Raw genomic sequence first — 25,915 nt, forward strand, 5'->3', positions numbered from 1 at the left:
GGGGGTGGGTGTGCGTGGGTGGGTGTGCGTGTGTGCGTGTGTGTTTTTATACTTTACGCATTCATTAAAAATCACAAAACTAAATAAAGTCAGTACCCAACTGGCATACTAGCAGTGGTCCACAAAGTCTAATTACAACTATTTTGTTGTTAGTTTAAATATTAGTATTTTTGTTGCATGTTTTTGTCATTGAATCTTTTTTTAAATTTGTTTTAAACATTTCTATGTATGCTACTATTTGTGAATTTTTCTTTTCAGTTTTTGTTTTTTGTTTTTTGTTTTTGTTTTTTTAGTAACTTGACATTAGATTTCTTATTTCATTAAGCAGCATTTAAAATCTTATCTAATTTTATAAGTGTACTGTATTTTATTTCAATTAACAAAAAAAAAATGTTTGTACTAGTGTTTAGCTGCAGTTTTTGTTAGCGATAACAACACTGATATAGAATGAACTTTAACAGTGGGATCTATCCTTTAATAATCTATAATGGGCTGTTAAACTAAATGTAAACACTAAATATCACTGAACACAATCATTGTCACAATCTTTTTAATTCATAAATTTTAACACATGAATCAATAAAAAAAACAGTGATCATAATAATAATAATAATAATACACTGGGAACACATTTTCAACCTTTTTGCTAAAATCTGTATAGCCTGCCCTACTGAAAGTAATACAAAACCATTGAGGGGGGGGGGGGGGGCTATTCGATTAATTTAACTTTTGACTTGTTAGTAAGCTACTAATTATCCTTAATACATCATGCCTGCGTGACAACACGACCATGAATGAATGTTAAACTGTGTTCGCAGTGTCGTTTTTCCCCGCAGGGTGGCGCAATTTCCCATATTCTTGAAATTACACAAAGAGGTTGTAATTCACGTCATTGAGCAGCGAACATCACGACCGCACAGTTGTCTATGAAAAGCCGGATTTAGTTGTGCCGTCTTTTACACTCTGAATGTTTTTAAACAGCACATGTCTGGCGACCGGAAGTAGGCACAACAGATGCAGTGCTGTGACTAAGCGAGAGTAATAACGTTAGGTTACTCGATATGTGTCTCTGATACTGCGGGTGGAAAGTTGGCTGTTAAGGACCAGCGAATGTACAACGAGGAATATGGTGTTGTTTTTTATATGAGCAGTGGTTCAATGCCTTTTCCTCTTCCTGGTATGATTAGCGGAAGCCAGCAGTACAGTAACGTTAGTGTGTGTTTGTCTCTTCATCTGCAGCAGCAGCAGCCGGTTGTGACAGACAGCGATCCACTTCCCGGTGTGTTTCATTAACGGACAGACATCTGAACATCTTCTCAGCGGCGTTGGACTATTGAATACGGAGTAGGTATATCAGTGAGAGACTGATTTCTGAAGATGACGGGTAAATCAGTCAAAGACATTGACCGCTATCAGACTGTTCTCACATCTCTTCTCGCGCTGGAGGAAAACAAGTTTTGCGCTGATTGTAACGCCAAAGGTAAGATTCATATTTCACTTAATCTTTGCATTAAACAAATACAAAATAAATAGTTAGAAACTGAGTTTATGGTCAGTGTTTGTGTGTGTGAGAGAGGTTTGGGTTAGGCCTTGTGTGTTTTACATCAGTTTGGTTGGGTGTGATGATGATGAATCGGATCTTTTTGATGAATCGGTTGAACCGGTCTGGGTTTGCATGTTTCCTGAAAGGCTTGTACAGTTTTAAGCCAGAAACAGCTCGCTCACTTTAATAACTGTCTCTTGACATATCCAACAGTAGGGTAATGAGAGAGATATGCTACTAAATTGACATTAAGTTAAACGAGAGCTGAACTGTTTTGTAAAATGTTATTTTTTAAAACAACTTGTTTCATATCCTTGTAGATCTACAAGGATATGAAACAAGTTGTTTTTAAAAAAATAGTATTTTATAAAACTTTTCTTATATTTCTTCATTAGTAAATGGCAATTATTTACGTTCTATAAAATATTTTTTTAATGAGCTGGTTGGCTGGACTGAATTGGGACACATGAAATTATATACACATTTATTTAACAAAACATAATTAAAAAAAAAAATTATAACCAGGAATATGCCTCTATGGCCTTATTAAAATGTTTTATAGCATAAAAAAGTACCATGTGATGACAAAGTCCAAATATGAAAATTCCTGTTTTCATACTAATTGTTTGAAAAGAACTGTTTGAAATAACCGATTCAAGTTAATGAATCGCCATTTTTCTGGTGTGATTTTTCCGCATGCACATAATATCTGTTCAGGTGTGGTGCATAAACAAATGTTACTCGACATTTTTTTTGTCTTGTGTCTACTAAGAGACAACAGAAAAAATCCTGTTGTTTTGCGCATGCATACAAATCAACAAAGCAGATTTCTGCATTTATCTTCTCACTTTGTCAGCTACAAGGTACAATTTTAAGCAAAAGAAAACACTAGTCAAAGTAATAGGCCTTGTGCAATACAGCTGTTTTTGCAACTAATTCGTGCATCAGCACAACCTTTTTTTTTTTCTTTTTCTTAATGGATACAGGATTTATTTATTTATTTGCTTGTTTATTTTTTCTAAATAACCACTGTATTGATTGGACCATGGGATAAAGAGTTGAAATAACATTTTGTTTTCAGCTTGAGATTGCACTAAGAGGATATTGCTGTTGTGGTTAAATTTCACATTATCTTGTGTTGCACAACATTGCACAAATCACAGTACACACATAAACAGTTGTTCTAGCCACACTATGCTGCTTCTGTGATTCTGCTTTCAAACACTTTATGTTGGCAGACTTCCCTGTTTGACCTCCAGCCCTAATGGGACACAGTTCTGCCCTTCTTCTTGTTCTGAGTGGCCGGCTGCTATTGGTCAGATGTAATCTGTGTTCCCAGCCCTCCCTGTCTTGTACTGCCTTGTACTGAGCTTGTTTGAATGCTCCACTTCTTGCTTTGAAAGTGCCACTTGGTTGGTTAACATGTCTGTTCCCTTTTTCATACTCCGAAACACAAATATGTCTAAACATTGTTACCCTGGGGTAGGTGGAGAAGCATGGGAAGTACAGCCACACCATTTCCTCGCTTTGAAAAAAAGGAAATGATCCTACAAGCAGTAAAATCCATTCTTGTAAACAGCAGCTTGCAGAGGTCAAGCAAGGCTAACAGGTTAGATTATCAATGCAAGAGTCATTTTCACATGTAATCACACAGAAACAAACAAGCTGTATTTTGTGTTTCAACTGTGGCGGAAGTTGTGTTTAATGGTTAACTGACATTTTGTGCTTTTTGAACTCATTACTGCTTCTCTGTATAGCAATTTGCCGTAGTGATACTATGCCTTCACACTTCTGAATAGGGCAGGTGGTTCAAAGATCTAATGAGCAACTTGTGCTGAAGAGTTTTAGGTGTGGAAATCATCCTGTTTCTTTTTACAGGCTACACAGTTTCCACAGCACACAAGAGTTGTGCATCATAGGGAAGATCGTTGTTATTGTTGAAGAGTGGCATGTGATAGACAGAGTATTGTGTTGGTACCGCCCTGCCATGTGTTTTGTCTGCAGGGCACAAAATTCACATTTTTGTCCATGGTAAATGATTGTAAGCACATTCAGAAATAGACGCAGCTATTGTGTTGTTGTTGTTGTAGGAAGCTGCAGAAACGGAGTTTAAGTACAGTATAGATTTCCTTTGATGGCCTCCTTTAAGCGTGTTATGTTAGCAACATTGTGTGGTGGTAACTAGGTACTTGTTTTTTCCTGTTATGGCTGAAGCTCACTTTCAGCAGTGTGTAATTTAAAGTTGAGCTGCAATCATGGAGGTTATACAAGTAGCTATAATCAGGGGTGCACATAAGTGGTCCGCAGGTCCTTATGCATGATCAAAATAAAAAATTCGTAATATAAACATGTTCTGACAGCGCATTTGCGTACAGACATGGTTGACAGCTGTTAATGCACAATTACCATTTTGGATCACAAACTGTACTATATAAGTTTTATTCTCAACCTGAAAGCATAAATCTAGGCCTACCGTTTCAAAGCACAATACAAAACTGTGACATTCATCCACTGACGCGCTTTAATCAGCAGTAGCGCTAAATCCAGAAGCGCGTATACTTACTTGCCGGCAACCCGCCAAAATAAAAGCCTGCTGATTTTAAGTTTGAATATGATGGAAACGCTTTTGTTTATTTATTTTTAGACGCTTTTTTCCAAAGCGACTTAAAATTGGGGAATACATAAAGCGATTCTTCTTAAAGATACAAAACAAAGTAGTAAACATTTTATTTTTAAGTTTATTTACAATAAAATAAATGCATTTATATTTAATACTAGGACTCCTTTTTTATTTTTAATGATATTATCACACTATTATTTAGTTTATTTACTATTATTTAATTTTTAAAAAACTAAATAAAGTGTAATAATATTATAACTATTATTAATTCATTTTTTATTGTAGCATTTAATGGGTCTCTATATGCAGTGTGAGGACCAAACCAAATCTCCAGGTTCTCTTATGAGATTATGTGCACCCCTGGATATAATAATCTCTAGAGTTCAACTGATGCCGGCATTTAACGATGGATTCGTTGAGCTGCTGGAACAGCTGGAACTGTGTGCATCTCTCATTAAAGGACTGTTTCTTATCTTCATGTCTGTCATCGTTTACACTTACATCCTTTCTCATGGTGTGTGTGGTCCTTTCAGTTCCTTTATTTCGTTGTTTAGTGGCAGTTTGCTTGTATGTGGGAGACAGTCTTTGTTTAAACAGCTGAATGAAACGGAAATCAAAGAGCGGAAGTGGTTTCACATGTGACTTTTTCTCCCAGAACACCTTGGTATGAGGCTCATTTGCATTCTCTTGTTCTGCCGTTGTCATGGAGATATCGCTGTGGAGGCTGGAGTGGAATGAGGATGTGATGCTGGAGGACACGATGGCTGTCCCTTATAGACCCTTTCAGTCTCTCACCGAGGAGCCAGTGTACTTCTGTTCCAACACGGGCTCATTGGAAAAATGTGTCTTTGTCTTCAAATTTTTTTGCTTTTGCATTTTGCTACGCTTTCAAAATAAAATGTTCAACCTCACTAGATGTAAATTGTCACTAGAATGATATTTCGCATTTGAAAATAACACAAAATGCATAGCACCTCAAACCCAACATAACCAAGTGTTAACAAAAGCAAACTTGAGATAAAAACATATTCGCCATGTTGTTTCAGCTTGCTTTCATAAGTGTTTGACCTCTTTTATCGTGGCTTGTGCTGTACTAGGTGAGCTCCCGAGCAATTTTACTTCAGAAAAGCCAATCAAATGGAGTTGGTTATGTGTTTTATTGGGAAAGAAACCACACAAAATAATCAGAACTATAATTACAAATTGTTGTAATAGTAAAAAATGTTAAGTGTTTTACTGTCACTAGTGGCCATTTTAGCTGGAAACTGCAGTGAATTGAATTAATTGGTACGTTTTCTGAGTTCTGTAAAAATGTATATTCTCTACTGTGATGCATTCAGCAACTCTTAGCTCTAAATTCATGAACTAAACAAACTAGTTGTTGTGAGAAAATGAGACCAGTGAGAAAATGGTTGTAATGGCATCTAATAAACAAGAACATACAAGGATACCATTTGAATGTATTTGCAAAGACATTTCTTTGATGTTTCTGATCATTTTTAATAGGCTATATCAGATGTTGATTCCGTGCATCATGTGCTAGAAGCATCACTATCTCTTTGTAACATTTAGTTTTGAGTTATACAGTTGTTATTTCTAGAAGCTGATGCACAACTCAGGAATGAATGAAAGGCTTTTATTCACATGGTTGCCACATGATGCTCTTCACTTCACTGTAAGTATTTAGTACTCTCTACAGTCCAGGAACGGTAGCACTTTATTTTACAGTCCTGTTCCTCATGTACATACTATGTACTTATTATAGTAATTACAATAACTATGTAATAACTAGGTACTAACCCTGAACCTACCCCTAAATCTAACCCTACCCCATTGTAGTTACCTTGTGTTACCAGAACTTTCTTAGATAAATACACTGTAAGTACACTATAATTACATGTTAGTACACGTGCTGTAAAATAAAGTGCAACCCCAGGAACATTGGTTAAGAGGCTAAATAAACAATCAAGAAATTAAAGTAAATACGCAACGAACTTTTAATGTTAAAAGAATATCCAAAGAAGATGCTGTCATCATTTTGGTTCTTCGAAATGTCTTTTTTTTTTTTTTGCGTGTGTTCAACAGAAGACAGAAACTCATACAGGTTTGGAACAACATGTTAAATTATGAGGGTGATTTTCTTTTTTGGTTTTCCCTTTGGCACTAAAAAATTATTAAACTATTCCTTTAATATGATCTATCTTCAGAAAATTAGGATGAATATATAAATTATAGGAGAAGTATATGCAGGCTTCTTTAGAATCTGCATCAGTTATTTCGGACCACAATAATGTTTGCAGTCACATTCATGATTTTGACAAGATAACACATTGCCTTTGGCAGCCCTCATTTAAATAGAGCGTCTGGAAATGTGAACTTTAGTTCCTGTAGTCTGCACATTCCCAGGGTCTGACCTGTGTGGTCACTGCTTTGGCACACTTATAAAATGGTATTTGGTATATGGAGTTAACACTTGGTTCAAAGACTGGTGTTAGTAATGTTGTATATTTAGGTGTTGCAGACGTCCTACAATTAATGAGAGACATCATAACAGGGCTACAACCGGCCCCGTTCTCCAAGTGTCCCGTCGGTTTTGGAGATTAGCATGAGAGTCAGACTGCAGACTTCATGTCTACATAATTAAGAACAAGGCCTGTCTTCAATGAATTTTTATCCTGAATAAAACAAGAAGCCCATCTGCTCTGAGAGTGCCAGAGTCAGTTCATGTCCTCTGGTTATTTTGCGATAGGAGAAGCCCTGAGGTTCCCAGAAAAACTGGCAGCGTTACAGACCAGCAATCCCTCAAGCCATTTGGAGAAACTGGGTCTTTAGTTCACAGCCCGGTCTGTGATTCCCCCATAATGCTTTTCTTAGTGCCGATCCATTTAGAGCTTCTCAGATTCTTGTTTTGAGATGTGAGACTAATGCATCTAATGCATCCTGAACAGGTCTGTCTAGTTTCTATGTATTCAAGAGAATGTCCACTATCTGTGTGTTAGGCCCCATGTTTGTTTGGTACACATCCTCTGACAGCAGGGCCAACCAAAGTCCATGTTTTCTGTTTCTTCTTTCTTGTTGTTTGGTTCAGGAGCGCTCCCGCGTGTGTGTGTTGTTGCATCCCTCTTTTGGCAGACTAGAGTGCTGTCTGTCAGAAGAACACATTGTAGATCACAGCATCTTAATGTAACTTTAACAGCAACATTACGACAGCTTTGCGGCCCTGTACATTTCCACACAGACACTGTACAAAAGACTCCTGTCGAGCTGGAGGGAAGATGTTCACTCTTTCTTGTAGATCAACAGTTGTCTGTGTCAAGGAAATGCAGGGCTCCATATTAAAAACGGTGTCTGTCAGTAGCTCTGATTTGATCTGCCTACAGTACATACCATTTTAGCAACATTTTACACTATACAGTACCGTTCAAAGGTTTAGGGACAAAAAGAAATATAAAAAAAAGTTTTTCTTTTGAACTTTTTATTTGTCAAAGAATACTTCATGTAATTTTCTAATACATTTAAAAAATCTCCATTGATGAAAATAACAATAATAAAATTTCTTGAGCAGCAAATCAGCCTATTAGAATAATTTCTGAAGGATCGTGTGACAATAATAGAAGACTGGAGTAAAGGCTGGTGAAAATTCATCACAGGAATAAATTACATATAAATGTAAATATAATAAAACCAAAAACGATTATTTGTAATTTTATGATAATATTTTACGCGATTGCTGTTATTTTAAATAAATAAACACAGGCTCGGTTAGCATAAGATACTTTTTTGTTACATTAAAAATAAAAAAGTAGTGTGTAAATATGATTATTTGTAATAAATGTATAAAATTAGTAAGAATGCAGAATATATAATTTAATTTGGTCCCATAATATTCATATGTTAAATATAATAATAATAATAATAATAAAAATAATAATAATAATAATAATTAATAATTCCTTACATTTATATAGCGCTTTTCTAGGCACTCAAAGCACTTTACATTGTCGGGGTATCTCCTCATCCACCACCAGTGTGCAGCATCCACCTGGATGATGTGACGGCAGCCATAGTGCGCCAGAACGCCCACCACACTCCAGCTTACTGGTGGAGAGGAGACAGAGTGGATGTGGGAATTGTTGGGAGGACATGATGGTCAGAGGCCAATGGGCGAATTTAGCCAGGATGCCGAGGTCACACCTCTACTGTTTTCGAAAGACATCCTGGTATTTTTACTGACCACAGAGAGTCAGGACCTCGGTTTAACGTCTCATCCGAAGGATGGTGCTTGTTGACAGTATAGTGTCCCCATCACTACACTGGGATGCTAGGACCCACACACCCCCTGCTGGCCTCACTAGCACCTCTTCCAGCAGCAACCTAGTTTTCCCAGGAGGTCTCCCATCCAAGTACTGACCAGGCTCAGCTCTGCTTAACTTCAGTGGCCAACCGGTTTGCGCTCCAGGGTGATATGGCTGCCGGTTAAAAATTTATTTAAAGTACATAATGTTTTCTATTTCATGTATATATATTTATTTATATACTTGTCCTGTATTTATCAACAAATATATGGGGATAAAATCTTGTCTGTGTTAGCCAGCTACTGGACACTGTTTAATAAAACAGAAGATTCTTGTTGTGGTAATTTAGGGAATATTGAGCTGTGATGCTCATTCCACACAGGATCCACTCAGATCATTAGGATCGAGTCAGTTAGAAATACACAAAACAAGGGGAGTCCGCTTTTAGCTATTATGCCCTTCACAGTTAGAACCAGCTTCCAGAAGATATCAGATGTGTTAAAACATTAGTCACGTTTAATTCCAGACTTAAAACTCATCTGTTTAGCTGTGCATTTATTGAATAAGCACTGTGCTACCTTGCACTCGATTTTATATATAATCATTTTCTATTCTTAACTGTTTTAAATTCACTTATTTTTAATGATTATTTTACTTGCTTTTATGTAAAGCACTTGAATTACCATTGTGTATGAAATGTGCTATACAAATAAACTTGCCTTGCATTGCCTCTGTACTATTGTGCCTACCAAAAAAAAATAAAAAAAATAAATAATTATAAAGAAAACAACACACATCTCATCTATAAGCTGCCTATTCAAGGAATCTTGTCTATTTTCCCACTGGGTTCAAATCCCAAACTGTGAGTACAAGCATGGTGAAGTTTGGCTTAGCAAGTACCACTAGTAAACAGGTGGCTTGGCGTGTGTCCTTTCTCAGACTCTCGCTCTAACACACTAATAAGTGTGATCTGCTTGTGCGAATCTATCTGTTCAGTTCTGCATCTCTTTTGTGCTTCACCCTGAAACCTGCCTGACTCCACATGTCTGTTTATCACAGCCGCACATGTTCTTCAGTCATGAAACGCACATGAAAACACTCTCTCTCTCTCTCTCTGTGCTTGAGCTGACGTCCTCCAGTAATACCGCTCAAGCTGATTACCCCTTAGCCATGCAGGGTTCAGCGGGAGACAGAGAGAGAGGAGGAATATTTGTAGGTGGAGGATGAATAGGTAATCTAAAGAGGCCCACAGCACACAAGAGCTCATCAAAATTGTGTTTTATACAGCTGCAGTGAACCAGCATGCGTCCCGTTGGGAATATCCCTTTCCTCTGGCACAGGGCCATCTCACATTAGAGCCTGTGCCAAATCTCAGATGACCGTGAGCATACTGCAGACGTAAACCCAAGCCCTGGTGCTCCTCTAAGGGCCAAATCAACACATTTATAGCGGAATAAATATCAGAGCTCCGATTTCATGATTGGATTTTGGCTTTCCCAGCTTTTTCTGGTACAAAGAAACTGAAAACAAACAAGGTTAGATGGTCTCGCTTTTAGCCTCTCCATTGATTTCCAGAATACAGACTGGTCCACTTCCGCCCACTTAAACAGGAAGAGACCATCTGAATGACATTTAAAGCTCCCATCCACAGTTTATTTGTTTTATGTGCTGTTTAGGAGTGAGTGCATCTGAAATAGCATCAGATAACAGCACAATAATAGAATAGTGCAATAAATAAATGGATGTATGTTTGTTAGTTATATGGCCCAATCAGAAGTCCAGTGGTGCTTTTGTTAGTTCATTTATTTGAAGAACTTATTTCACATATATAACTTAGAAAATTCATCTTGCAGTCCTGTTTGTGAATATTTAATTTATTTTTTATTTTTAAGGTTCTTTTCAATTGATTCAACCAATATAGTCAATTTCCTAAACAAATGACTCTCATGAGTTGAATCTTTTTCATTGAATCACTTACTATATTCATAATATGTAGACAAAAATATACACTGTTTTTTTCAGTAATATTTTACAGATATTCATGAATAAAATATGCTATCATATTGTTTGCTGTTCAAAAATATTTAAATACCACTTAATTTAAGGTGTCCTTGTTACACTTTACATGTACTTACTATTTAAAAAACACTTAATTATGCATATACATGCAAGCATAACCCTAACCATATACTAAATGCAAGTAGTTAAATAATATTGCCCAGTACTTAAATATATAATTACACTGTAACAAGGACACCTGAAAATAGTGTAACACATTATTGTTAATATTATAACATTATATATATATAATTAATAATAACAGTTTTCTACTTTAATATATTTAATATATTCCTGTGATGGCAAAATGTAATTTTCAGAAGCTACTACATCTTCAGTATAACACAATCTTTCAGAAAACATTAATATGCTGATTTGGTGCAAAGACACATTATTATTATTATTATTATTATTATTATTATTATTATTATTATTATTATTATTGGAAACAGTTGTGCTGGTTAACATTTTGGGTGGAAACTATTGTACATTTTTAAAACATTATTTTTGATGAATAGGAAGTTCAAAAGAACAGAATTTAAAAAAATAAATATTATAATGCTAATTACTAAAATATAAAATTTTTAGAAATATGAAAGTTTTTACTCTTTCTTTCGATGAATTTAATTCATTCTTACTAAATAAAACTATGTTGTTTATTTTTTCTAATAAAACTACTAAAAGAATCATTCCATAGAATTGCTGAACAAACAGAATCGTTAAAATGATTCTGTTTCTTTTCCTACTCAAAATATTATTATTTTTTCCCAAAGATTTAATGCAAAGCAAACTTTGTCAAATCCAGTTACTTCCACACAACCCTCAGAATCTGATAGGAGTTTGTTATTTTTAAAAGTGCTTTTGAGTTCTGTATGCAGTACGCACGAGACTGTCAGCGGACGGCCCATGGGCGTGTCGTATTGATGCTTACTCAAGGTTAGAGGCAAACTGTCTATTATGCGTCAGATTAGATCCACTCAGATGAATATAAGCACAGCAGGTGCGCTGTGTGAACAGCAGGTATGACCGTCCCAGAAGGCTGTGGGCTTGTTCCAGAGAACTCTAAGCAATTAAGCAGAACTGTTGCCACAACAATCCTCTGTGACATCACATCAGGAGACCAGCCAGAACTGTAACTTAATGTAGTCCTGCCACCTACTGGCCAAAACTGATATCGCGTCAGAAGAAAAGCTCAATGTTTGTCTTAGCCATCGTCTTTGAAGCTTGCTCATGTCTCGAGAGAGTACAGTTACATAACGTGTTTGAAGTAGAAAAAAATGGTGATAACAGCACGTATATATGCACCTTGAGGCATGGTTCTGATTCAGATGAGTTTGTTGAAGGTAGTGTGGGCTTTATCATGACTGTGTGTCTTCATACACCTGTGATTTAAGAGCAGCGGGAAGGACTACAGATGCTGCAGGGGCTGGTGGGTGTGTGTTATCAGCGTTGTGCCAGTGTGTCCACATGACTGCCCAAACTGGATTAGTCATTGCTGTGTGTGAAGCTGCTTATTTTCTCTTCTAATGCCAAGCAGGAGAATGTAAATATCACTCCTCAGCAGGCTCCCTCTATCTCCCGCTCCCTTCTGTCTGTGTTTTTCTGTCCATTCTCTCCTTCACTGACTCATTAAATGGCTTCAGTCAGGGTTGGGCTGAATTCAGATTTTGAGAACTGGCTCACTTTCAATCGACAGAATGGCATTTCAATTGAATTGGCCACACCCCATAGGAAGTTGTATTGGAATGACCGGAAGGGGAACCTGTTGAATTTTAAAGGATATGTGACACCATCTGCAAAAATTAATGTTGGTGTCAAATTTTTGTGACAAAGAACTTTTTGAATAAATTAGAGCATTCCGGGAAATTAATCGCTCTTCTACAATGACTGATAAAAGTTTAAGTTCTTTAAGATGTAATGATCTTTTGAATTAAATTCCTGAATTTCAGTATTAATTAGACTATTTTTATCATTAAAAATAGATTAAACTGTAGTTTTCTTTGCCCATCAGGTCCCAGATGGGCTTCCTGGAATCTTGGAATCTTCATTTGTATCCGCTGTGCGGGAATCCATCGGAATCTTGGCGTTCACATATCACGAGTTAAATCTGTAAACCTGGACCAGTGGACTCATGAGCAGATACAGGTAAGCTTTGTGGATCAAGGTTTCTGCTTTTATGTGTGATCTGTGTGTATGGCTGATTGATATGGATGAGTTTCTGTTGTGCTCAGTCTGTTCAGGAGATGGGGAATGCCAAAGCTCGGCGACTATACGAGGCCTTTTTACCAAAGTGCTTCCAGCGCCCTGAGACAGACCAGTATCCTTTAACACTGACTGTATATACAGTGTGTGTGTGTGTGTGTGTGTGTGTGTGTGTGTGTGTGTGTGTGTGCAACGTTAAAGCTTCTTCTCCCCTCCTGTTAAAGGTTTCCTTAAGCTACACCTTACAGAGCGGCTGAGATTTTTATCCGTGACAAATATGATAAGAAGAAATATATGGATAAATGCATTGACATCCAGTCCTTCAGGGTAAGTCCTGAAATGTTGTAATTAAAAATTGTAATTAGAAATTGATTTTGTAAAATAATCAAATTAGTTTTCTTTACATTGTCAGAAAGAAAAGAGTGAGACAGTGACGAAAGAGGCTCCTGTTGTTTTTGAAAAGATGAAGCTGGTGGGTTTCTGCATTTGTGAACTTATTTTAATTGTATTATTTTTATTATAATAAACTATACAAATAATAATTGAAAATGCATTCCTTTAGGAATTCCTATTTGGGTTTTTAGAATAGCAGTATTTGATTTCCGAGTACAATTGTGGTTAATAATATTGGAAGAGACGTTCATGCTTTGTTCTAACCATACACTGCATACCCATATACATAAACTGAACACAACCACAAAACATGTTCATTTTAAAATCCCAGTAGAAATTTCTAAAGGAGCCTTCCAAATTGACTTTCAAATTGACATCTTGACTGAACGACTCTCATTTAAATAACAAAATGGTGTTTCCATCGTTAACACATGATGATGTTTGTTTGTCTTTTAGAAAAAAGACGAGTCACAACCATTCAAAAACAGTCCAAAGCAGTCACAGTCCGTTAATGACTTACTAGGACTAGGTAAGAAGCTAACAAACACACCATACACATCAGTACAATCACAATCTAGATGCCTGGTGTTAAAAAACATTCTTTCTCAGATGCCCCTGCTCCTCAAGCTACCGTGTCCAATGGCAAACCGAGTACTGAACTCAGTCCCGCCCTCGACCTCTTCAGCTCTCTGCCTGCTGCCGTCAGCACCTCAAACTCCTCCAGGAGCACGGTAAAGGTTCTCAAACAGCCCAGAGTTTTCATGTCATTCTCACTGTCCTTTAACTATCATTTGAGTGTTTCATGCATATAATGCAACCAAGTAGTTTAAGTTTTTTTTTTTTTTTTTGTTCTCCACTGTAGCCTAGCTCAGGATCCATGCCTACCGGACGTGTAGCAGCATCAGCGCCCGAAAACCTCAGCCTGTTTCTGGATCCTCCCTCCAAAAGTGAGGACAGCGGAAAAAAGATGTCTAAGGACTCAATCTTGTCCCTGTATAGCAGTACAGCACCACAAACAAACATGGCTGCTCATGGTGAGATTAGATTCAGGCTGAAGGCATATTTGAAATGGTTTCTGTCCCTTTGTGCTGTTTATGCATGTTTATCTGTTTCTGTTTTAGCTGGCATGTACATGGGAGCACCCCAGATGGGCTATGTCCCTGCTGCAGGATACGGCCAATACCAGGCCCTGGGTGCCCAGCAGGGCGTGATGGGGCCTATGATGGCTCCACAGATGAACATACTGGGACAGGCAGGTGTCATGCCGCACACCGGAGTGGCAGCTGCACCTCCGTACATGGCAGGGGTGCAGGGGGGCGTAATGGGAATGCAGAACGGGATGATGGGAAGCGTGGCAGCAGTTCCTCCGCAGGCATATGGAGCACAGCAGGCCCAACAGCTGCAGTGGAACATCAGCCAGGTGACAAGCTCTGAAATCACAATTACCACGCTGACTTGAAACAGCAAATATTCTACGCTTTGTTCACAGTGGTAGCCCAACACATTTTTATGTATGTTTAACTCAAATCCATTTTTGGGTTGGTTACTGCACGAACACCCGTTTTCAAATTTCTAATTAGGTTTCAATCATCATTTACTCACCCTCATGTTGTTCCAGTCATGTATGACTTACTTTCTTCTGTGGACTGTACTGAATGTGCTGTTTATTTTTTTGTTTGATTTAGTTTTTTCCCATGTATTTATCATGAATGTAGACCGTAGTTTTCAATTGAGAATAATATGAAATGTTTTTTGAGCACAGCTTTCCCATCACAGGAATGATTTAAAAGGTTAAAATACACAGCAATTGTAATAATATTCCACAAAATAATACTTAGTTTTACTGTATTTATAAATGATGATAATTGCAGCCTTAGTGAGCATGAGACTTCTGTCAAATATGAAGAAAAAAAGTCAAACACCCAATTTTTGAGCATTATTGTTCTTACTCATATAAATGTTAACATACTTTTTGAGTTAATAGTCATTTAAATGTCATCTGTTCCTCAAATGAAGCTGTTGTGTGGCTCATGGAGATGCAGATGCTCTTTTACAATGCATTTCTGAGACTTTTTTTCACTCTTTTCTTTATGTCTCCTAGTTCCCTGTGGAACATGAGGGCTTCCTTGAAAGCTTCAGTCCCCGTTAATTGTTCTGTATTGACAAAAACAACTGGTATAGGGTTTCTCTTTTGGTGTTCCACTGGAACAACATGAAGGAGAACGAAATGAAATCTACCAAATGGCAGTGTTATTGTTGTTTTCTGTTAATTGCCTGTAATAACCGTTTCTGTTGTCTCTCTCACAGATGACTCAACACATGGCGGGAATCAATTTCTACGGTGCCAGTAACATGATGGGATACGGGCAGCCCATGGGAGGGGCGGCTGCTCCCGGTTCAAATCCAATGCTCGGGTCGCACGTGTGGAAGTGATGTCATAGAGAGAAAGAGAGTGGGACAGCGTGTCTGTATTGGTTGGGCTCGGTTGGCACCACGACTGACTGACAGCAGAAGGGGAACAGATTGTAGGAGCTAACACTTTGGGGAGTCGATTAGATGAAGTCTCTACCTCCCTCATTCTCAGAGCCAGATTCTCATGCTTTCCTTCAAACAGTCCCATACTCAGAGAGAGAACAGAAGTGTCATTCGCCATGTAGACTGTGTATTCGCCTCTCAGCCGAATGTCAGCTTTGAGGTTTTAGATTGATGTGTTTTTGCTGCATCCGCTTGAAGATTTGGTTTTCTGTTCTCTCTCTGATCCGCTTTAAGATGCGAGCACATTTAGCGTTTCTAGGCAAATTTTCACATGCAAAATCTGGTTAGGAATCTGGAGTTTGTGGGCGATTGAGTTCCCTTTGCAGATTTTGCTTGTGAATTTGCCACGCTGACCAACAGGAACCTGCTTGGTGTGACTTCTGTGTGAGCTGTGCTTCACACTTCACTGTTGATGATATACAATTGCTCTTTTTGCCCACAGCTTTTCGCCAAAATCACGCTAATGCGGCAGCATCTTTAGTTTCAGTTAACAAAGCTTGTTTCATGTCTTCAACACTTTTATCATATATATATCTATATATGTGTGTGTGTGTATAACAGTCTATGTCTCATCATAAGCATGTTTGCAGTCATAAATGTACAGCTAGAAGCCATTTAAGACCGTAAGTATCTTAAACTTTGATACTGCTGAGGAAAATGTCCATTTTGTGTCTGTGCTATCAGGTTCGGCAATGATACTCTTGTATGGTCGACTTTCTAACGCACAGGGTACAACTAAGCCACTTTGAATTTGCTTTCTGTCACATTCGCTCTCAACTCAGGAGAAATAAAGACTTGGGGGATGAGGGTTCCGCATCCATCTCATAGCAGGACATTCACATTCAGCCAAAGATTTATTAACGCTCAGCAGTCGGCACAGATCTTTAGAACAGTCCGTTCTAGATGGATCCGTGCTGCTGTTTGTCGTTTCACAGCATTGCGGTTTGACCTCAAGAGTATAATGGCACCATTGATTGTATTGTGCACTGCTTTTCTCCTCGTTACTGAGTGCAGGGTCGCCTCTGGCGGAGAGAACAACATTTTGGGACACTGAGGCTGCAGTTTGGACCGAGACCAAATGAATGTTTCATTCTGACTGCTGCCCGGAGAGCAGTTTACCATGGCCACTGTGTGAAGTTCATTCAAAGTCCATGTGTTTGAACCTAACACCTGCTTCTGAAGTAACCAAATGCAACCATCTTATTTTAAACTAGAGCATGTGAAAAGAAGAAGCTAGGATCCCTTTGAAACGGCTGATAAACAGCCTTGGATGGTTTGCTGGTCTGTTTTACTGGTTTCAGACAGGTTTAGTCTATTTAAGGGCACTTACAGCAGCTAGCCTGGCTTGGATACCAACAAGACCAGAAATCAATCTTAGACTGGTTTGTGTATTTGTTCAGGGTTAAACAGTTGTATGTACATGCATTAAACATGTCTGGGCTTTTGTGTTTATTTTCAGGTCATAGCCACAGAGACTCGAAATGTTCTACCCAGGAAGCGTTCTTTTTTCTTAATGACAGTGATTTGTAAAGAAGTTCACTGCTCCAGGCTTCTCAACATTCTACAATATTTGGTTGCTGGTTTTACTGTAGACCTGAATGTGAAAAAAAATGTGTTTGCTATTATTATTACTGATGCTTTTTATACCTTGGTGAATATGTGGGTTGAAACCACTCAGTCATTGTGGTCTTGCACATCACTGTCCTCTACTGGCCAATAAGTGATCATCAGTTATGTACAGTGGTTGTTTGTATCACAACATTTGTTGCTTGTTTGTTAAATTTTAAACTGCACTGCATTTTTTAGGTTTTGAATGTTTGGTTTGTTTATTAACTGATTAAATGGTACCATTCCTATTTCATAATTAGGCACATGTGAACCATGTTTGTGATATAACGAGACATTACCCTCTGTATATGGTCTTAAGGTTTTATCTTTAATTTAAAACTATTGCGATAATGGCACTTTGCCATAGCAGCTTGTATGCATGAATCGTTCATGGAGAAAGTTTGATTATTAGACAACAATCACTCTGTGTGCATGCTAGACATTCCAAAACCGCAATCATTAGACGTTCACACTGAAGTCAGACTGTATGGGCTGAAAAGTATTGCTGTTGATTAAATTCATCTCGTCAGTGCATCTGCTTTCAGTTTTCAACCTTCCACTTGAATGTATCTGTCCGGTTTGAGTGATTAGTATCGGGTCATTTAAAGAATGATGTAGTGCTCTTTGTAAAGCAATCTGGGGTCCTGTTTAAAATTAGATTTACAATTTTGGCACACCGGTAATCTGTAGAGAAGCAATCATTCTAGAGGTCTTCTATAAAATGCAACTGCTACGTATACATTTCATTTCATTCAATACATAAAATAAATGCTTTTGTTTTAAGCTAGAGATAAATGTTAAAACCGCTGTTTTCTTAATATGCATCAAATGTTTCCTTTTTGGAATATGGAGGGCTTGTTTTCACACACGCTTGCAGACTCAAGGAAGAGACTCCAACAGCTGTGTAATGGTTTTCATCAATAATTTAGGTGAAACGGTGCTAAAACATCATCTTGGCCACATTACGTTGTGGAGGTCTTGAAGATTCTTCCTCTATGAACTCTCACATGAGAAGATGTAACTTCATGTAAGTTTCTGTTATGCTGAAGTGATCCCATCATTGTGGCTCACGGTGGATGTGTAGATACAGTATGTCGGTTACTTGCGAAGTTCCTTTTTAGAAATATATTACAAAGGCTTGAATGTGAAATAAGATGATAAATAAACATCTCGACAGCAATTAAGCATTGCAATGTGATTTTATATGGTGCATTTTCTTTAGTGGCACAAATGCAATTAATTAATAAAATAACAATCATCATCCACACACTAAAAAAAAAAAAAAAACTCTTTGGGAGGTGTGGAATATACTCATTCAACTTTTTATGTTAGAATGTTAATTAGTGAATGAAGTGTTTTAGTAAGAGCAGTGATTGCCTGTGTGGAGAATTTGTCCATCATTTGTTTATGGACAAAAGTACTAGGGCACCCCCTTCTAATGAACAGGGTTGACTACTTTAGGAAGTTCCAAGATTAAAAAATCTAATATTAAAGCATATAATGACATTCTAGTGAACTGTTTCTAATTTTATGGCAACAGTTTAGACAGGACATTTATTTTTATTTTTTTAATTCTAACATGACAGTAACTATAAGATAAGGTTAAAAAAGAAATGACTGAGGAAGAATTTGACTGGTCTGCAGAAAGCAGAGTCCTAATGCCTCTGTTGTGACTTTAAATGCAGACCTTGAGCCAAAAACTAAAGAAAAAAACAACAACAGTGACTTGTATTTATGGGTAACAGTCATTTTAGACATTTTCAAAACATGCAACAGAGATGGAAATGCAATTTTTTAAATACATAAATTATCTTTCCATCTTTGTTGCCACTGTTTTGGAAGAGCCCTTTTCAGTTCTAAAGAAGGGAGTGTCCCAATACTTTTGTCCACATAGTGTAGGTAGCTTTAGTTTTAGCTTTAGAATTGAAAATTCAAGGATAGGTCTCTGCCGGAAAGTAATGGGAGTTACATGATCAGGGTTTCATAAAACCATGATACCTGATTATTGACGTCATTGTGACGGTAGGTTTAGGGGTTGGGTTGAGTAAAGGGGATCATTTTGATTGCATGATTTAGAAACACCCAGCAGTTTTAAAACACCCACAATGTCATAGACACCCACTTTTGCTCTGCAGAGTTAAATTCAATAGTTGCTATTGCAAGAAGAACCACCAGGGGGCAGGACACATTCTGTCGGTTGGAAATTAGTAGAAGAAGGTAAGAGTTTGTCGTCCATTTGGCTTTCAAATGTAGGCTTTTTAATCACTTTTTCCTGATAAGAATCATGGAGTACTTTGGAGTAGAAGTCTTTTAAAATACTGCCATTTAGCTTCAGCTGTCGGTTATCTCTGTCCATCTCTTCTCCATTTCTCCTCTTTGCTATAACGACGTCTTGTGCTTCACAACACAATGAACTACTCATTTAGCTGTGGGCCTAGGCTACTGTGAAATCAAAACATTAGCTTTTCAAGTGTTGCCATTCTTCTGGAAAAATGGAGAAAGAGGGTGTTCCTCTATCATTTCCAGGCAAATTTAGGTAGCCTAACTACCTATGCACTGTATTTACGTTTGGTGGTCAGTGGTCAGGGCTATATCCAAACAATAATAGTGGTGTTGCACACAGAATGTGGCATCAGTTGTGAAACAAGAAGGAAATGTGAGGGTCTGAGGCTCATTTGGTGACACTCTGAACCAAATAAGACAAGACTACTACGGCATTTTGACCCAAAATATATCTCCAGGCTATTTCCGACCTACCTAGAACTATATTTTCATTTCAAAGTACGCAGAGATGTCAGACCTTACTGTGTAGAACTACCTGGAAGTTTAACAGTGCCTAGAATTTGAGTAAAGTGTTCCTGCAAAACCACCAGATGGCAGTCAAGATCAACAGAATTCAAATTCTACATTGTTTGAGAGAATTAAAAAAAGGGTAACCTCTAAGCACCTAACTGAGGCTAAATGTTTAATTGGCACCAAATTCCCTTTTATAATTTAAGTTTTGTAAATGCAAATGGAATTCCACCATCCATAGTGTAGCCTACATCTTTTAATGATTTCCCTTTAAAGGCATTGAATGTATTGAGGGTTTATGACAATCTGCTCAACTGTAATATGGAAACAGACACAGAACGTTAGGTAACACAAAGCCTTGCTCTGAATATTTAACGTTTTGTTGCCCAGTCTTTGTGAATGAGAATAGAATAGACTCAATTTGGCTCTGTTTCAAATCAGGCTAATCGGCTTTTGGGGCAAAATGCATTCTCTCTAATCTCAACCTCGCCACTGTCCTCACTGAAGTGCATAAAAAGGTAAAACTGTCATTAAGAAAATCACATTAAGGGGCAGAAAACAACATGTAATCCCACGTTTTCTCTCCTTCTTAGTTGTGTTGCTATTGTACCATTCAAAGCCCATTTTCATGTACCATAATCCTCTATGCATATACAGCTCTGGTCCAACATTCTACCATGAAAGCATTGCTTAGAATTGGTTATATTAATCATTTGGACTGAACCCTTTTCAAGCAGACCTTTAAAAAGGCCAGTTTAGACCAAGCTGCTAGACTAGCGAGTGTTCTCTTGACTAGCAACACTAGGTTAAAGCTGCTTTACCAAGCAAATATTGCTGTTTAAGATAGTTAGCCTTGTGAATTAAACGGTTTGAAACCATTCGAACCTCAAAAAAAAAAAAGTTTGCATTTGTATTAAACTTTGTATCATATTTGATTGATCGTGCTTTTGTGACCTATATGATACAGTGAGAATATGAAGCAAAAAAAAAAAAAAAGATAAAATAAAAAATAAGTTTAAACTCTGAACAGCATAGCAGAGTACTTGCATAATATATATATATATATATATATATATATATATATATATATATATATATATAATTAATATAATAATAATAATAATAATAATAATAATAATAATAATAATAATAATTATTATTATTTTTTTTTATTTTTTTTTTGTAAAAGCAGATAATCAAGGAAGGTTATTTACAGTATATGCAGTCCAATGTATCTTGGAATATTACTAACAATATACAAGTAAAAGTTAATAAAAAAGAAATAACTCAGCAAAAAGTCACATGTACCAAAAGTTGAAGTGGGACAGATTTAGAATAATGCTAATAGGTCTTTTACTCGCTAATGAAGTATAAACTGTCAGTCAGGGGGCAGAAGGCATGTAGTAGATTGTATGCAATAGGTTTTTCGGCAAAGTTTTGATCACATTGATAATTTAGATGTCTTAGAAATGCATGTATTAACCACTTACAGTAAGTTAAGTTAAGGGTTAAGACACCTATTGGAAGCACCATCATTCAAGACAAGTTCGGAAAGCATTTATAACAATTTGAGGCAATTTAATGTGATGTATAATGATCATAAAACGCCCATTTCTTGTCAATACACATAAGTGTATTAGTAACAAATAATATTACAAATAATACAAATCATATTGTTGTCCAGCAGCCAAATACGTTGCTATTGTCTGACAGTGATGGACTGCTGAAATGCAAAACCCTCGGTGGACTGCAGCCATTCAAACACATAGACAGCCTTGACAGGCTCAGATCCAGTGTCTCTGAGCTCTTGTGCGTCCCATGGGTGTACTGTCAGGCCTGGCCGTACTGATCTCGCGTCAGTGTCACCAGTCCTGTTACTGTATGCATGTCAGCCTCCGGGATCCTCTGGGAAAGACCCATTGTTTCCCTTCCGTTTGCAATCGGTCGCCTTGAATGGTACAATGATCAAGCGAAATAATCAACTGGCCTTTGTTTCAGACAGCCCACCTCAATAGGAGAAAATAAACTTATGGTAATGAAGCCTTATCGTGGGCAATTCAGATGTGAGACTGATGGGCTTTGCGTGCCAGTCAAGCAGAATCATCCAACACAAGCCCCACCACTGCAATGAGATGCTGATAGACAGTCGTCTGAGCTCCAGAGGATCCTAATGCTTCAAGTCCGCCAAAATATGCCTCCCTTTCTCTGAACAGCACCGCTTTCATTTAAAAAATATTGCTCACTCATATGACCTCCAGCTTATTATTAGCAATATAATACATCATGTAATGTTAACTCAGTTCAACGCGTCTCCATAAAACAGTTCGCTTTCCTGGGTTTGTTTTAGACAGGCTGCCAGTCTGTTCATTAGTGGAGACATTTTTTTAGTTATTCTTTCTGCAGGTTACATCGGTACGCTGGTAAGGTTGACAAGGGACGGTCTTAATGAGTGAGTTGTTGATTCATTTATTTAACCAATACCCACACTATGTCTACTTGCATGATATATTTCCCGCATTTGGCCCAAGTGTTCAGGTGGGCGTAAGACACACTTATAGTCTTGCAAAGAAATTCGATTTTAATACATTTGAGTTTTAAAATGAACTTCGAAATGTCTATTCAGTAGTCAGATTACACACTTTTGTGATTGTGGTGCTTTGAATTAAGCAATAAAAGGCAGTTGCAAACACTGTACAAAATACACATATTCACACTTTTATGTTTTACTACCAAATTATATATTATATTTACATTAATCATTTAGCAGACGCTTTGGATAAAAGCGAATTACAAATTAAGAGAACAATAGGAGCATATGCAATATCTAAATATTATTCGTAACTCACGTTGCAAAGGTTTCTGTGACATCTGGCAAGATCTCAGCTAAAGGTCTCGCGTGTGTTAAGGGGTTAACTGCTGTGGTTTGGCATTGTGTTTTGTGCACACACTTTCTGTTGCATGCATGTGCTTTCAAGTTGACAAGACTGCAAATTGTGGGTATTTGGACATGCCCTATCTTTATGAGTGAGTCATTGAATCATTCACTTAAACGATTCATTCAAAAACCCTGATTCCTTTAAGAACCAAACACCACTAGAGAGAAACGCATTGGTACTGCTGTGGTTTTGTTAGAAAAATAAACAAAATACTGTATCTGGTAACTTTCATTTAAAATGTGAGTACTCAGTTGCTTAGATCGAACAGTTTTATCAATGCAGTATCCCACAGTTTAACACATTTTCTGTTAATCTGTAGGAACAGCACATTTGCTTGTGTGAAATTATTTAAGTGATAGTTCATCCGGAAAAAAAAAAAAACAATTACAATTCTTTTATCATTTACTCACTGCTCCAAAACAGTATGACTTACTTTCTTCTGCCGAACACAAGATATTTTTTTAGAAATCTGAGAATATTATATGTTATACAGTCACCAAAACTGTTTGGCTACCAACTTAGAGTAAATTACGGCAGAATTTTCATTTTCAGGTGAATGAGCCCTTTAGTGAACAAGCTGATTGTAAGAGAGGGCGCTATTGTTCCAAATAAAGTATTTTCAACCAGAAAGCCCAATGCTGTTTCCATGGATAAATATCAGTGCAACAGGTTGATTAAGATTTAAAAAAAAAAAAAACACAACAAACTTTAATTGGTTTGCAGGTTATGGATAACTTTGTTAAATGAAGTGAACTGTGCTAGTGCATTAATGCAAATCCTTTGAGAATACACATTTAGGAAACATTAATAACCTATTTAAGGTACAAGTGAATGTACTTTTTAGTAAAATGCTTACCATGACTTTCTAAGGAGGTAACTAGAACAAGAACTACGTGCTGTGATTTTATTTAAAGTAATGATGTTAAACTGACTTTAGAAGAGTGCCAGAGTGTTCCTGTACTCCAAAAACATTTCTCTCTATCTCAAGCTTTTCAATTTGTGTCTAGGCCAGTAATATGTTTGATTATAATATCAGTCATACATTTACTCATCAAGGATGCATTGAATTGATCTAAAGTGACAGTACAAAATGATTGTTTTTCAAATCGCCTCAGTTCTTTTGATGTTTTTTTTTTTTTTTTAATCATGCAACAATTTAGCAAACTTTCCACAAAAAAATTCAATGTTTGCTCAGTTTTTTTTTTCTTGAGTGCCAAAGCAGCATATTATAATGATTTCTGAATGATCATGTGACTGAAGACTGGAGTAATAATGCTAAAAATTCAGCTTTTCCATCGCAGAAATTGCATTTTAAAATGTATTCAAGCAGAACACAAAATTCCAATAATATTTCATAATGTTAGGTTTACTGTATTTATTCATCAAATGGAAAACAAGTATTACTGATCCCAAACTTTTCCGAACAGTATCTATGCTACAGTATATCTTCCAGTGTGCTTAGTTTCATCATCCAGTGTTGCTGTACTATTTTCTGCTATTGTCATGTCAAGATTCCTGCTAATTTGAACACCTTACGTGCCCCCTCTTGCTATCTGCACCTGGATCAGTTAAGAGCACCTCGGCAGAGCCGTCACATTCCTGCTAATTCTTTGATGAATCGGAGCAATTGTGGACTTTTACGGCCGCTGGAATGAGCTCTGTGCACTTGCAGGACAGGAGGGGGCAACCAAGCACTCATAAACAAGCCCTTCTCTGACAGATCGGCCAATTCACTAAAACGCAGCGGCAACATTAACGGCTCTTGTAAAACCACTGGTGACCTTTAAACACATCTCCATGCCGAAGATACGGCCGCCATCTGCAGTCCATTACAGATGCGGCAGGAGTCTGATTTATCTTGAAAGTATTTTGTTCGTCTTAGTTTAAAGTTGTGTTGTTTTGGACAGAGGTTAATGTGCTTTATTTCACGATTAAGGGAAAATACGTTGTTCTGGACATCGTGAATGGTGCATTTGGTTTTATCCATAATGTCTAGGGAATTTGATGAGGTGTAGCAGCATAGATGGCATGGATTGGCAAATAATGAGTTTCTTTAGTACTCAGTTGCTAGCACGGCTACACCTACAGACTTTATCTGGGTATTTATTGAAATAGTCATTATGACGAGTGTAAATGGATGTTGTAGGGGAGTGAGTCTCGTAGGAAATAAGAAGAAGACTGCAGCGCTCTCACTTCGCCCATAAACGCCAGTGTGTTTTGTGCCATTACTGCAGGGAGCCATGGTGTTTGAATCACCCTCTGCATTTCTGCTCTCTGTTACACTTTACCAGAGCCCATAAAGTCAAACACAAAGAGACACAGAAGCAGCACTTCTGTCTCCTCATATCACCAAACTGGCAAATCACAGTGACAAGAGTTGGAGAGAAGGCAGGATAAGCCAATTACAGGTGGCTGGACCGGCAAACCCACCCTAGAGAGCGCTGTAGAGATTAAAAAAAGTTATCTTTCTGTCATTCGCTTATCTTCTGTTTTCCCGTTCATCCCGGATAACAAAATTAGCTAAGTGATTTGGATGGAGGCGGCTTCAGTGAGGGCGACCCCATGCCAATGTTCTTTCGGGTTATCCATCAAATCCAGAAGCGTTTTGGGTGATGTGGGCCTCTTTGCCTTTAGGAGCCAATCAGAAGGTCTATTTTTAGCCAGCGCTAACACAGCGGCCTTCTAAGTGGCAGATGGTATTTGGGGGGGAGTTGGGTGCAATTTACAGTAAACAGATTCTTTATCCTTGGCAGGTCATGGGGAGCGTTAGAACACCACGGCCATTTATAATGGAGCATTCCTGCAAATATAGGCCTGAGGAGTCTTGGGAAACATTTCAACATCTCAATGCTCATACTATCCGCAATTGAAAGCATAATGCGTTTTCTCTCGGTGGAACATGTACACATACTGTATGAACCATGTACACTGC

At 37.5% G+C, this 25,915-nt stretch overlaps 1 protein-coding gene across 3 annotated transcripts; it reads left to right on the forward strand.

The window, feature by feature from the left end:
- Positions 1-882: 882 nt before the first annotated feature.
- Positions 883-18,434, forward strand: LOC113119393 (stromal membrane-associated protein 2-like). Of its 3 annotated transcripts, XM_026288844.1 has the most exons (11): positions 883-1,129; positions 1,240-1,480; positions 12,528-12,661; positions 12,748-12,833; positions 12,967-13,045; positions 13,113-13,190; positions 13,568-13,640; positions 13,721-13,842; positions 13,974-14,145; positions 14,233-14,531; positions 15,419-15,622. In XM_026288844.1, exons 2-11 carry the CDS (start codon positions 1,378-1,380, stop codon positions 15,542-15,544), a joined length of 1,272 nt encoding a protein of 423 aa, XP_026144629.1. In that variant the 5' UTR covers positions 883-1,129; positions 1,240-1,377; the 3' UTR covers positions 15,545-15,622. The 3 variants fall into 3 exon arrangements, with proteins under 3 accessions (XP_026144629.1, XP_026144630.1, XP_026144631.1); XM_026288845.1 differs by having other exon boundaries at positions 883-1,480; positions 15,419-18,434; XM_026288846.1 differs by having other exon boundaries at positions 883-1,480; positions 13,131-13,190.
- The last annotated feature ends 7,481 nt before the right edge of the window (positions 18,435-25,915 follow it).

This window comes from Carassius auratus, chromosome 19, assembly GCF_003368295.1.
Source record: "Carassius auratus strain Wakin chromosome 19, ASM336829v1, whole genome shotgun sequence".
Lineage (NCBI taxonomy): Eukaryota > Metazoa > Chordata > Actinopteri > Cypriniformes > Cyprinidae > Carassius > Carassius auratus.

Bases quoted from the DNA above. Each gene is read 5' to 3' on its own strand.
- LOC113119393 (XM_026288845.1), top strand. From the start codon at position 1,378: ATGACGGGTAAATCAGTCAAAGACATTGACCGCTATCAGACTGTTCTC. The intron at 13,191-13,567 runs GTGGGTTTCTGC...TTTGTCTTTTAG, and splicing joins TTTTTGAAAAGATGAAGCTG to AAAAAAGACGAGTCACAACC. The intron at 13,641-13,720 runs GTAAGAAGCTAA...ATTCTTTCTCAG, and splicing joins TAATGACTTACTAGGACTAG to ATGCCCCTGCTCCTCAAGCT.